This window comes from Odocoileus virginianus, chromosome 2 (genome assembly GCF_023699985.2).
Source record: "Odocoileus virginianus isolate 20LAN1187 ecotype Illinois chromosome 2, Ovbor_1.2, whole genome shotgun sequence".
Classification (NCBI taxonomy): domain Eukaryota; kingdom Metazoa; phylum Chordata; class Mammalia; order Artiodactyla; family Cervidae; genus Odocoileus; species Odocoileus virginianus.
In genome coordinates, this window is record NC_069675.1 from 42,492,933 (window position 1) to 42,506,684 (window position 13,752).

Below are 13,752 nucleotides of genomic sequence, written 5' to 3' on the forward strand. Positions count from 1 at the left end.
TTAAAATACCTATACCTCATGGGACATTTAACTTTTAATGTTTAATTACTTCTTGAATTAATCTGTAGGAAGCTTGGACAATTAAAAAGGAGATATTTATAAACATAAATTATTCCTTTGTTACCTTTGTGGGAGTAACATTAGCTGCTGGTCTGAGTAGATACTGGGTATTATATGCTGGTGACTGACTATAACATACTGAATGGCCAGTAGTTGCAACTAAAAAAAAAAAAACAAGAAAAAAAAAAGAAAAGAAAGAAAACACTGTTAAAAAAAAATCTATGCTGCAGGTAGCACTATCTAGGCAAGAACTATAAATACAAAAGCAGTAGAAATCAAAGATTTAACTACAGAGACTTTTAAAATTTTTCTATACATCAAAATACACCATAAAGATGATTATCAAATGACAAACTAGAACAACTGCCAAGTGTAACAGGAGCAGTGAAGGCAGCAGCAGGTGGGCACCAAGAAAGCCCCCACAGTGAGCACCAGAAGGAGCTAAGAGGAGTGGTGGGCCCCCTTCCTGAGAAAGAGGGGCTCGATGTGAAGACACAGTCCTGCCACATCAGGAATATGGGGGAAGACACTGGCCACAGGAAGGACTTAAGGAACCAAAACAAATGTGATGGCCTCAGGGCCACAATTTTGAAGTGAGGCTTGAAAATCTGCAGAATGACAAGGTTGCATTTTATACTCAAGCTAACAACAACATTCAGGTCAAAAATCACCTGGCAAAGTCACATAAAGGATCTCAAAAGTAACACAAAATCTGCTTCTTGGCTTAATAAACAGGCTACAACATGACTAACACTCGAGCTGGTGCCCAAACTATTTGCCCCACCTGCTTTGTGTACGTGTCTGTCACCAGGAAACCAACAACTAGAAGACACTCCTGTTGATGGTAAAAACAACCGAAAGCCACTTGCCTGATCTGTTTTATGAAAGTTTTACCAGAAAACAAAACAACTTAAAGATCATTTATAACTTTACACAAGGAGGAAGTGGAAACTGTGACCCAACAGGTGCTGACCAGCCGACTCTGGAAAGTCCTGCAAAGGCCCAGTGAGGGTAAACCAGGCCGCCTGTGCTCCCTGCACAGTAACACAGAGGCAGCGCCACTGGAGAAGCCCACAGCTGAGCAGGGAAACTAATGCGCTGCTTGCAGGGGCTCCTCTGAAACATTCCTGGGAGAAAACAGGCAAAGAACACAGAACAAGTGGATGGATATATATGGGATAAGAATTATAACATCTGAAATTTAACTAGTGACATTATCACTGAGAGTGAAAGAAACAGTTCAGATGTCTTATAAACCTACCCAAAAAAATCCTACAGAGAAAAAGCACCAAATGAATAGGTAACTCATGAAATCTAAGTGTGCTGGACATTCCTAGTATTAAAAAACCAAAAATTTAAAAGCTGATATTATTTTTGCTTTTAAAAATTGGCAAGGTTTTAATAAACTGATAATAGTTAATAACTGGCAAGAATGTGAACAGACAGGCACTACCAGATCCTGGAGTGTAAAAAAAAGTGTAAAACTGGCACAGTTTTTCAGGAAAGCAATTCCCCAACACAAAAAATCTTATAAACCCCTGGAATCCTAGGATTGTGTTCACAGCAATAATTACAACACCAGCAACGGGAAATAAAAACCAGGGAGTAAAACTTGCAGAGCTTCCGTGTGATGGGGCCCTCGTGTTCATTAATGGTACCATCAAAGAATACTGAGTAGAAAAATGCTCAGAACTTAAAGTAGTATTTAAAACACATGCTTACTCATCTCTGAACAAAATGCTAATATGGTGACAATCTCATAAAAAAAAATTCCTTATGAATACAAACAGAAAGGACCAGAAAAAAATGCTCCAAACTGGTAGCAGAACTCTCTGTGACACGATTAGTTTCCAGTTTTCTTTACACTCATCAGTACTTTTGAGCATTTCCTTATTCGAGCTTACTGATGGTTTTTAGTCATCTACTATCAGCAGACAAGGGCCACCCTGGCACGTCTGGACTTTCATTAAGGAAACCGTCTGTGAGTTCAGGAGGGTGGTCAGGAGCTGGGACTCTTGGCTTGAGCCAGAGCTGCCTGCGACTGTGACTATCAAGCAGCCCTCTGGGGTATCCACTCCTCTCACCTGTTAAGTGAGGGTGTGCTGCAGTCTACAGGGTATTTGCGAGAATAAAATGAGACAATGTGAATGTTATGTTCAGATGTGTTTAACAACCAGAAGACCTGCTATGCACATACAAACAAGAAACAGAAATTGTGACCCAAAAGGTGCCCAGTGATAACCACACTGCATCTAGAAAGCCCCAGAGGAAGCCAGCCATGAGCCTGTCCCTGCCAGTCAGGGTCACCATGGTGTATGGCACCTAAGGCAGGCAATGTTTAAATCTGGCAGGCTCCTCACATCCACACCTATGATTGACAGCATTAGTCTGACTTCACAAAGATCTTCTCTGTTACCTGTTGCACTTGAAGGACACTGTCATGAGAAGACAACAAGCTGCTCTGAGGACCCTAGGGACCATCACTAAGGTACTAAACTAGGCCACACCATTCCCAATCTTTCTTTTGAACTAAAACCAATTAATCTAATTACCTCCATTTCAGGAATCTGTCCCACGTGAAAAACCCTGTCTTCATCACCACTCTGGCTGCCTGGGGGCACGTGGCCTGAAGTCAGAGCACCAGAGTCTGAAGCCTCTACCAATAGCGACGTGTACAATAATGGTGTCACCTAATCTTCCAAGCCCATTTCATCTAAACATGGGAATTCATAATGGTATCTCCCACTCTGGGTTACTGTAATTGAATGAAATCACACACACAATGCCTCCTGGCACACAGACAACCCACAGGGCAACTGCCTTGTGCCCTGTGGTTCACTGAATGTTTACTGCGTACTCTAAGTAAATGCCTGATGTACGCACACACACCCCCCGCCCAACCTATACAAATACAATAACCATGCAATGCAAGTGTTATTTCTGTTTCAAACAGACAAACTGGCTCAGAGAGCTAAGTACGAGTACAACCTAAAAATCCACTCTACCCTAGCTCAAACTCTCTCCTTCCATATATGAAAGATTTCCCGACTGCCAGACCTCTCGGAATGTCATCAAAATAATTCTCCAAAGTTTAGTTTCATAATTAGGCATCTCTTAATGAATTATCAGTTCACATTTTTCCAATATAAGGCATAGTTCCAGCTCAGTCTCAGCTCCTCCGAGATGTGCAGTAAAGGGTTCTCTAAGCCTTTACATAAACAGGATCAGATAAAGCTTATTTTGTTTCTGGAGTTATAAAAAATCTTGGTAACAACAAATAAAGCTTAAGCAACATATAGGTAGACACAAACATGTAATAAATTAAGGCACACAGACAAGGTGATTTCACAAATTACCTAACTGAAGGAGGCAGCAGTACAGTATCATCACTAACACCTGGGATTATTCAGTTGCCAACTCACCTGTCAGTGGGGCCCCGTGAAAATTCTGTGATCCCTGATAACTATCAGGCACTGGGTCTGGTCCATAATTCTCTGGAGGCCAACGATGAGGGGACCCTGAGCTACTGCTATTTAGTTTCAACTCTTGCATTTCTTTCTGTTGGAAGAAGAAAACAATTTTAAGCAGTTATATCATGGCATAAACAGTGCTAGAGCAAATTTAATGCCTAATGATGCCTTCAGAGAGTCCATACTCCACAGTCAGATCTGAGTACCAGGTGCTGATGTAAAACATGATTCTTAATTTCTTAAAGCTTGTTTTTTGCTCCCATTCTTTTCCCTCCTTAGTATCATTACCGTATCCACTCAATCTAGAGTCAGTTCTAACCTAAAAAATGGATTCATCTCCCTTTCCATTCTACATTTACTTCATCTTTCTAAAGTTCTGTTCAGGACTTCCCTAGTGCTGCAATGGATAGGAATTTGCCTGCCAATGCAGGGGACACGGGTTATATCCTCTTGCTCCAGGAAGATTCCACATGCCTCAGAGCAAGTAAGCCCTCGAGCACCAACTACTAAGTCTTTCGATGACAGCCAGTGGTTAGGGATCAGACAAGAAAAAGGTAACACCTCCCCAACCCCAGAAGCTATAAGGCAGGTACTTTTCAGGAGTAAGTTATAATAATGAGGTCAGAGACAGATCCAGCATGGCTACCCTCTTCTTCTACAAGTGTTTCAGATGAAATTTCTTGGCAGTCTAGTGGTTTAGGTTCAGTGCTCTCACTGCTGTGGCCCTGGGTCCAATCCTTGGGTGGGTGGGTGGAAGGGGATGGCAACGAAGATGCCCACAAGCCAGGTGGTGTGGAGAAAAAAAAAAAAGAAGTATTTTAGGAATAAAAATTTCCTGGGGAAAAAAAAACCCTGTAACTATTAAGGTAAAAAATACACTGTAAATTTTCAAACTAAATAGAATTTTTCCCATTCATCATCTATACTGTGTCTAGTCCAGATGGTATATATCTGAAAGTAAGAAACAAATGGAATCAGCTGGAAAATTTAACTGGTCACTACTAGTATCTGGACCATAGATTTAAACATCCAATTAAAGCTATAAACATAATGTTAAAACTCAAACAACCAGAACACATGATGAAAACTAGTTTCGACAAGTCTCACTTTATGTATGAGAAGACAGACAGAAAGCTAAGCAAGTGCCTGACCCAAAGTTGTGCATCAATGGCAGTCAGTATTAGACCCTAGCTTTCCAGGCACACAAGAACACCATGTAGGTGCCAGAAATCTACATGGTTAGTATGTAGTATCATGCAAGTCACAATTATACAAAATTAACACACAAAATTCTTATGCAAATTGAAAAGTGCAAAAAAATACAGGTTTCAAGACTTTCCTTGGCATGATTTTAGAAGCATGAATGATTTAGTTCTTGTCAATAAGCATGAAACAACTTGCACCTCCAATTCCAAAGAAGTAAAGTTTCTTTGAGTGCTACAGTTGAGGTCACTTTCATAAAGTTAAAGCATAATCATGTACAGACACCTGCGTCTTTACATAATTAAGTCAAATTCATGTGAAGTAATAAAAAGATAGAGAGACCCTTTGAAGTTTAGACCACTTGTGAAGTCTTAGCTATAAATGTGACATACACACTAGGCAGTGTAAGCTATAATCTCACAAACCAAGGTATGAAGACTATAGCTCGCTAAGTTCACTCAATCACTGGGGACTTCCTTTATGCTGGGAACAGGGCCATGGTTTGGATATGAGTCTCCATCTTTGAAAGAGTCACATCTTGTGGAGGATAAAGACACATAAGTAATTTCAAAAATAAGCTAATGTCAAGACGGAAGCATGTGAAACACAGTATGATTCTACAGTCATGCAGCAGAGGAACATCTGGAACAGTGTTAGAAATGAATGAGAAAGTGGTCAAGGAAGGAATCTTGGAATAAGATAGGCACAGTTTAGAAAAATCAAGGCATTTACCTTAATGGCCTCCACCTGTTCGCAGATCATTTTCAATAAGCAATTTTGATCTTCTGCCCACTGAGGTGGTGTTTTGGGAGAATACTGAAAAAATAACAATGAAACAGTATTTAAAATGTGTGTTTTAAACACACATTCTGCAGTAAAGTGACTTCTCTTTTCCACTTACCTTATAACTTCTATTTGGTGATGGAGAGAATTTGGTGGGAGATGAAGTCGAGTGTTTTATTTCTGAATCTGCATTTCGCAAAGACCCATTTTTATGAAGAGGCGCTCCTTCACTGAACTCATCAAGCTCCTGCATGACTAAATTAAGCATCTCTTTCACAGATTCCAGGGTCACAGGCAACTAGAAATAAAAGGCAGGAATCAACATCTTTAGTTTGCAAAATCACCAACAGAAGAACTCTCAATAAAAATTTTTATCTTACTAATTTACATTTTCATACTTCTATGTGACAAGCACACTGTACTTTATATAACAACACACAGAAAATGCTGTGCAATCTAAAGTCGCCTAACCCTCAAGTCCATGCTGTGTCTACCCCTCCTGATGGCGGCAGCAAGGGCAACGCAATGTTAACTGGGGAGTATTTCCATGTGAGCAAAGTAAGTCACTGCCACTCACTCACTGATTCTGAATGAGAGGAGAGGAGAAACACAGAAGCTGGCATGCACCAAACATAACCCTGATCCAAGAGCAGCAACACAAACTCACGAATAAAACAGGTGGAAGGCTGAATGTCATTGAGGTTAATCCCATCACAACAGTCTCAAACTGCTGACAGCTGGGGAAAGGTGGTCACAGGAGACAGTGACGAGGGGAGAAACGTCCCAACATCACAGGCAACCACCCGATTTCATTAACATGTTTAACTGCCGAGTCCACACAGAACTAGTTTCAGTGGCAACATGTGCTGAATACATCGCCAGGTAACAAAACTAAATGCCAGCCTTTTCTAATTCTCCAACAAGCATTTTTCTAACTGTATAAACCTAAATGTCCACATTTAACACACACACACACACACACATATAAAGGCAAAGGCAAAGTATTACTAATTAAATATTTAAACACCCCATTTCTGTGCATTAATATGGTATCACTAAGCATTTTTAAAATTACCAAAATATAAAATCAAGGGAAAATTCCTTATCACTTAGTCAGCAATAATAAGAAAATAAAATCTGCAACTTACTTTCTTAACTACTGACAGATTTGAATCACAGTCATCTAAAATCTTTATCAGGTAGTCCCTGGTCTTTCTCAGGTAATTTTTGCATTCTTCTTGTTCTTCAGAAGAAAGCACATCATTATCAATGTCTTCTGCTTTTCTGTGAAAAAGCTATACACAGGAGTGCTTTATGAAACAATTATGTTTTAAAACAAAAGCCCTTTAATTCAACTACCACACTACTTACCAGTGCAAGATTCCAATAAGAAACGACGTTATTAATAGATTCAAAAGCAGCCATAGCATCGTCTATATTTCCATTAACTACATCCAACATAGCGAATGTTATGTGTGCTTCGTCTTCATATTCACCAATTTCACATGCCTAAACACATTGGGTAACTTTCAGTCAAGCTGCCTCTACCCAGAATATCAAACCCAAATATTTCCCAACGATTTTACACGATCTAATGAGATCAGCATCTCAGTGTTCTTCTCTGTCATGTTGCATCTGTGACAGACAGAGGACTTAGAAAACAAGACTACCATTCAATAGTCGGGCAAGTAATATAAGCAGTTTCTACTTCCATTTCCTTATTTATAAACTAGAAGCCCAGACCTCCAGCTAGTTCACGACGGGACTCTCCATTACCTGAATGTCTGCACTGTGGAAATGCCTGAACAGAGGGTCAGCAGGCTCAGGGATGCTGCTCTTCTTTTTGATCATCTTCAACAATGGTAAAACCTTTTTCCAGTAATGAACACTTCTGCCTATGTATTCTCGTTGATCATAAAAAGATTTAAGATCAAAGCCCTAAAATACAAAGTTAGAAGCACACAAATAGACACAAATGAACAGATTCAAAAACTCATTTGCAGATGTTCTGAACTGGCTAAAACTTCAAATCCTAGGCAAAATAAAATAATCTCGAAAGTCATATGCTCACCTTTCCAAATTCTAGAATAACTAAGCACTTTACCACCAGCACTCATTCTAGACCCAATTTTGAAATACCTCCAATGACACTAACCAATCGGGCAGCCTCCTCTTTGTTCGTGAAGTTGCTATAGGTGCCACAGAACAGACTTCAAATATTGAGCAAGGTCTATAATGCCCTTACCTATAGAGCCTTGTGTTACCCAACAGCTAAAAAAATCTTCAGGTTGGTAACTCTAAGTAATAGTAACAGCTAATACCTGGTAACACTTACTGTGCTAGGCACTGTTCTAAGCATATACATACAAACTATACTAACTACTTTGTGGCAAGACTGAGAAAATAAGATTTCACCTGACACAATATGAACACATTGCTACTGTTTCTAAAACCAAAAAATTTTCAGTGTCAAGTATGTCATTAAAAAAAATTAAGGTAATGTTCTTACAAACTGCTCCACTTCAGTGAACTCACCGTTTTCTGAAGGCATTTTGCCCAGTGCACAAGCAGAGCAGGCTGAAGGCCAGTTTTTTCCTGGCCTCGTAGAGTGTTTATGTCACGCTGAACTAGAAGTCGCAATTTTGCTGAGGTCCCAGGTCTAAAAAAAGTTTTATTTAATGAAATTGGTTTATAAACATGCAGTTCAACACTTACACATATGTTAATCATCACATGATAATTAAAACTTTACATGAGAATTAAATTAAGTCTCTGTGCAGTTAAAGGAATTTTTTTTTTGTTTTTACTACTTACACTGCTTTTCTGTGAATTAGATTACAAACTGCATCCCACCATGCTTTCTGTCTTTCTGTGCAAAGCTGTTTACACACAGGCAGTGGCAAGCACAGAGGTTGATAGAAGCTGCAGTGAGAATTAGACTTTTCCTTTAACTGTAAGTGGCTGGTATATATTACCCCAAGCAGAAATACCTATTTACCAAAAAAAAAAAAAAAAAAAAAAAAAAAATCAATTTAGGGGAAAAAAAAGTGTTCATGGTATTTAAGTTATTAAAATATATGCTTACTTCAAGATCTAAAATACATATTGATTCAGGTGCATTTGTTTCAAGTCTTGAGGTTTCCTGGGGCAAATGATGAAAAAGCTGTTTTAGCCATTTTCGAACTGCAGGTAAGGTAGGTAATGAATTCCACTGTAAGCCAAGCCAGGTGAGGTGTTGAAGACTACCATTATGTGCCCGAATGGCACCTGAAAGAAAGCAAAAAAAAACAAAAAAACTGGCTTGAGGTTTTGGAAATTTTTGTGTGCCATCAGTTTTGCCAACATAAAACAACTGACTCATAGTAATATTAAATGTACCTTAATGTTATAACTACTTTTCCATATCAGAGTACAAGGAAAATCTATAAGCAAAGTCTAGTGTTCTTAAGAAAAACAGTTTTGATGGAAAAAGTTCTTTTGAAGGAAAAAAAGAGCCTCACTAGAACTCAATAAAACAAAATCTATTGACAGAGTCAAATAAAGAATAGCCATCCAATAATAAATCTTGAAAACAATAGATCTTCCTTTCAGTAAAGAAATATGAAAATAGTGGGATACCACTACATTAATAAATTAAGAAATTCAATACTAAAAAAGTTTATGGGCTTCCGAAAGCATAAAAGAGGAACAAGCTTTCTGGTAATACGGCAATTTGCAAGACAAACATGTCCATCAACTTTACCCCAGTAATTATGTTTTTAGGAAACTGTATAGAAAAAAAAAAATGAAATGGCGACACCTAAAAACTGTCATCAGTATTTTTAACGTAAGTGAAAAAACTTGGAAACATCTTAGCTTCCAGACAGAAACTGGCAAGTACATTACAGCTACATTAAAAAGATTGTATTAGCACCAAAATGATACTTAAGAGAGAATTCATGACACCAATCACGTGTACAGAACTATTCAGAAGAAAAGCACATGCTACCACAACCACTACTAACATCTCATATTACCCTCCCCCCATAAACCTTGAAAGTAATTCACAAAAAATTAAGTCGTCATTTCTGGATAATCCCCCTGTTGCTATTGTGTATCTCCTGGCGTAAAAGGATTAAAATGCAAAGTCTTTCCTTAGAAAAATACCACTTACCAACATCATATCTAGCCAACTCATCAGGATCCGGTTCTTGTACATCAATGCTTCCAATATCATCATTACCAAGGAAAGAGCTATCCTTAGGTAACTGACGAGAAAACACAGCATCGTACAAAGCTGACTGCCCACTCCTGTTGGCAAAGGATTCTACAACCTCTTTTAAAAAGTCTTGCTTGTCACGACTTAAGTTTAGCAGCATATGCCCTGAAAAACAAATTATTCCCATCATTTAAAAGACATAGATTAAAGTTACATTTCTCAACAGTTTCATTCACTTACCCTAAGAGGAAATAACATGACATTCTCAAAATGAACTCTCCAGCCCAACAACCACAGCTGGACCCAAAAGGGTGCTGATGTGAAAAATGAATAGATTACAGGTGTCAAAGCATCTGTGTCTATGTGCTAGAGTAAAAGGAAAGGAAAAAATGTGTGTGAAAAATCCCAAAAGGATTTCCATTTGGAAAAGTGTGGGATTCAAGTGGCCACAGGAGAACAGGATTAAGCTCAAATTCTCTGTCTTGATAACCAAATTTCTAAATCTGGCTGGTCAGAATCATCCTTTAAAAGAGCTCAAAATCTTTCTGTTTAAGTTCTAGACTTCCAGTCCCAGAGATTATGATTCCACAGATTTGAACCTACTTTAAAACACTCTTTGGATGAGGTTCTAGTTCACGTTCTAGTTCTAGTACACATGGATGTACCCTGAAAGCACTATGCTAAGTAAATGAAGACAGTAATCCAAAGACCACAGCATGTATAATTCAATATACGAAATGTCCAGAATAGAGAGATAAAAGAGACAGAAAACTGGCGGCTGCCCAGGACTAGCGGTTTGCAGGGAAATGGGGAGTGACTGCTAATGGGTACCAAGTTTCTTCATGAGGTAATGGAAATATCCTAAAAGCATGGTGATGATCACACAACTTTGTGAACATACTAAAAATACCACTAAACTGTACACTTAAAATAGGTGAATAATATCATTATGTGAATTTTACACAATCAGGCTGCTTGAAATTAAAAAAACAGAACTTTTTTTCTGTAATTCTGCTGGTCAGTCAGGTTTCATTACTATCAGACAATTATCTCTTCAAAAATTTGCAGAGACAAGCTCAGCAGGCCCAGATCAAAGAGAGTACAACACAGTTCATTTTACAAACTGTGACCCTCTGCAAAGGTAGAAGGGAGATCTGAGAAAAAAACAAAAGATCATTTCAAGGACTCAAAGTTTGTCTCCTATAAAGAAGTAAGCTGTGGGACAGAGGAGCCTTGACCAACAGTCTACCTACAGACCCCAGCTTACAGCTACTCAGATTTAAGATCATTTCCTAACTCTTAATGAAGGCCCTTCAACTTTACATCAAAACTGCCTCTTACAGAAACATTTCCCTACAGAGCCTTCAGTTCACTTTGACTCACTGGCTACATGAACACTTTCAAGTTTGTGCCTTAGGAAAGCCAGAGAGTGTAACAGACCTTTAGGATCCAACCCAAATAGTAAGAACTGGGAATAAATCTACAAATTCCAACAGCCTAACAGTATGCGAATATACACCTTCTGTCTTTGTTTCTAAGTTGTCAGCTCCTGAAGACAGAGATCCCTAATTTTTTCACCTTTTATCCCCAAAGGCTAGCAAACCAGTAACTGATTCTTAGTTCCAGAGGTGCTCTAAAATGTTCTGGATGGAGATTCTAGCAGCTAGATTAAGAATGGGTTAAATGTGTTCAAAAAAGGAAAAAGTTCTTTTTTCTTTTTAAAATAAAATCAGTTTAACGTTACCAGTACCTGATTGGCTCAGACGATCATAGGCCATCATTTCCAGTAGACTTTGTCCAGCTTCTCCTTTTATTAATTTAATCTTTGGTCTTGGAACCTAATTATTTTAGAATCAAAAATCTTAATTTAGTGATACATTTCTAATAGTAAAATGTTCCTTTCTGTTACACTGTACTTTTCTTCAATAATGAATAAACAGTCAATGGTTAAAGAGAGTTGGGAATCCAACTGCAAAACACTGGGAACTGGAGAATTTAGATAATCTAAAAAAGATGCCTACAAAGAGCATGTATGAGAAATTACTTTCCACTAAGAACATGTTGGAGTTACAGCTGGGGAAACAAGAGCATCTGGTTGGAGACCTTTTCTACCCTGCACAGATAGACTAGGAGCAGCCTGGGAGATGACAGCTCTCCACCACCCAGCACTGGACAACCCCCCCCCCCCCCCACCGCCCCCGACATGGAAACGCCACACCCTTCCAGAGCGTAGACCACCTGAGAGACCACCAGGGTAATGGGAACAACCTAGACAAGAAAAGGGCTCCAAGTCCTGTCCTATGAAGAAGAGATGGAAGAACTACAAGTAAACAGAATGGTGAGAAGATGAAGGCTGCCTTTGAGTATTAAGAAAATTTATCTTGTAAAAGAAGGGAACACCAAAAGAAAAAGAACACCACCAATGGGTAGTGGCTTGAGAAATATTTTTACTCCATATAAGGAAGCACTAAGAACCAAATTATCCGAAAATAAGACAGGCTACCTTGAAAAGTTGCAAATGTCCATCACTGACACGTTGAGTCCCAGCCAATGAACACTTACCATCCTGAAAGTAACTACACAGACAGTGGGTGTAATGGCGTCAAAACTCTAGTGATTTTCTTACATTTTGAATGGCAGTATAATCTGGTACAGCCTCTGTGAGGCTGGAAATTTGGCAATAGCTCAGAATACTATAAATGCACAGATACACATTGATCCTGCCATCTGTCACTCGAACTCATTCCACTCCCAAATTTTCACATGGGAAATGGCACAAGGTAGTCATTGCAGAATTATTTTGAAGTAGCATAGCAATATCTCGGTTTTAGGGCATCGGTTTAATGAAACCCAAACTATGGTACAGCGACAGAATGAACTAACATCCAAGCATCAGAATAAATAACAGTGCTGTACTCAGGCTATGTTTTCTGTGCTCATAGGGAAATATTGGAATTCAAAACTCGAAGTGGAGTTTCTACTGAATGGGTATCACTGTCACACCATTGTCAAGTCACTGTTGTAAGTCAGACAATAATATGTCAGAGACCAACTGAACTCACTAGAACTACCGCAGTCCCTAATCAAGGGTCTGAAAACCCTACCATTCAATCAGCTGCAGAATCAATCAGGAGGGAGATGTAGTTTTTACTATTTAAAAAGGTCAAAGTTCAATACAACAAACTAATAAATACAACAAAAAACAGACTTACAGACATAGAGAACAGAGACTAGTGGTTACTGCTGGGAGGAGGGGGACGGTATCAGAGTGAAGAGGTGATAACTACTGTGTATAAAATAAGCTACAAGGGTATAATATACAACACAGGGAATGCAGCCAACATTTTATAACTATGAACAGAGTATAATCTTTAAAAATCGTGAATCACTGTACTACATACCTGTAACCTATACAATATTGTACATCAACAATACTTCAATTTTTAAAAGGCCAATGTTTAGAGCAGTTGACTGTGTCAGCATAAAAATACTCATTTAAAAAATTTAATACATTTCAATTTCCAGTAAAGAGAGCTGTTAGCTACTTGATAATTCTATAAAAATATTAATCATAAGAACACTTTAGTGCTTATACAGATTAGCAAACTTCATTAACTTCACTACTTTTCACCAATAAATTCCTTATGAACAAAATGCTTCTGCTGAGCTAACAGCAGCACTGTGGACTGCACCTCAACAGGTTTTAAAAGGCCCAAGTGATATGAACTACAAAGAGCAACATCCTCCAACAGTCATTTTACAGTGAAACCCTTTTTCTTTCTCTCAAGCAAACGATTATTCTCTAAAGCTAACAATTTCTACAAGCTAGGCATAATTCACTTTGTGGAAGACTGTTCATTTCTTTTCAGTTCAGAAATGATGCAAGCTCACTAAAGAAAACATTAAAACTGCAAAAATGGATGAGGGGAGGGCAAGAGCCAACATCTCATTATCTAAAAACAAAGGTTCACATTCTGGCATATTCTCTTCATGTCACTTTCTATGCGTAAAGTTGTTTCATGTTTCCAAGGATGAATA

General features: G+C 38.5%; 1 protein-coding gene across 2 annotated transcripts in view; it reads right to left on the reverse strand.

Moving 5' to 3' along the window:
• Nucleotides 1-13,752, reverse strand: part of LOC110142965 (E3 SUMO-protein ligase RanBP2-like) — a 57,926-nt gene that overhangs the window by 21,839 nt on the left and 22,335 nt on the right. For both annotated transcript variants that reach the window (XM_020902434.2, XM_070478958.1), the window contains exons 8-19: nt 11,465-11,552; nt 9,670-9,879; nt 8,602-8,783; nt 8,331-8,506; nt 8,052-8,175; nt 7,293-7,454; nt 6,888-7,025; nt 6,665-6,811; nt 5,635-5,814; nt 5,466-5,549; nt 3,483-3,618; nt 125-219 (exon numbers count right to left, since the gene is read on the reverse strand). In XM_020902434.2, the coding sequence (XP_020758093.2) occupies nt 125-219; nt 3,483-3,618; nt 5,466-5,549; nt 5,635-5,814; nt 6,665-6,811; nt 6,888-7,025; nt 7,293-7,454; nt 8,052-8,175; nt 8,331-8,506; nt 8,602-8,783; nt 9,670-9,879; nt 11,465-11,552 (1,722 nt within the window). The remainder of the gene's footprint in view (nt 1-124; nt 220-3,482; nt 3,619-5,465; nt 5,550-5,634; nt 5,815-6,664; nt 6,812-6,887; nt 7,026-7,292; nt 7,455-8,051; nt 8,176-8,330; nt 8,507-8,601; nt 8,784-9,669; nt 9,880-11,464; nt 11,553-13,752) is intronic.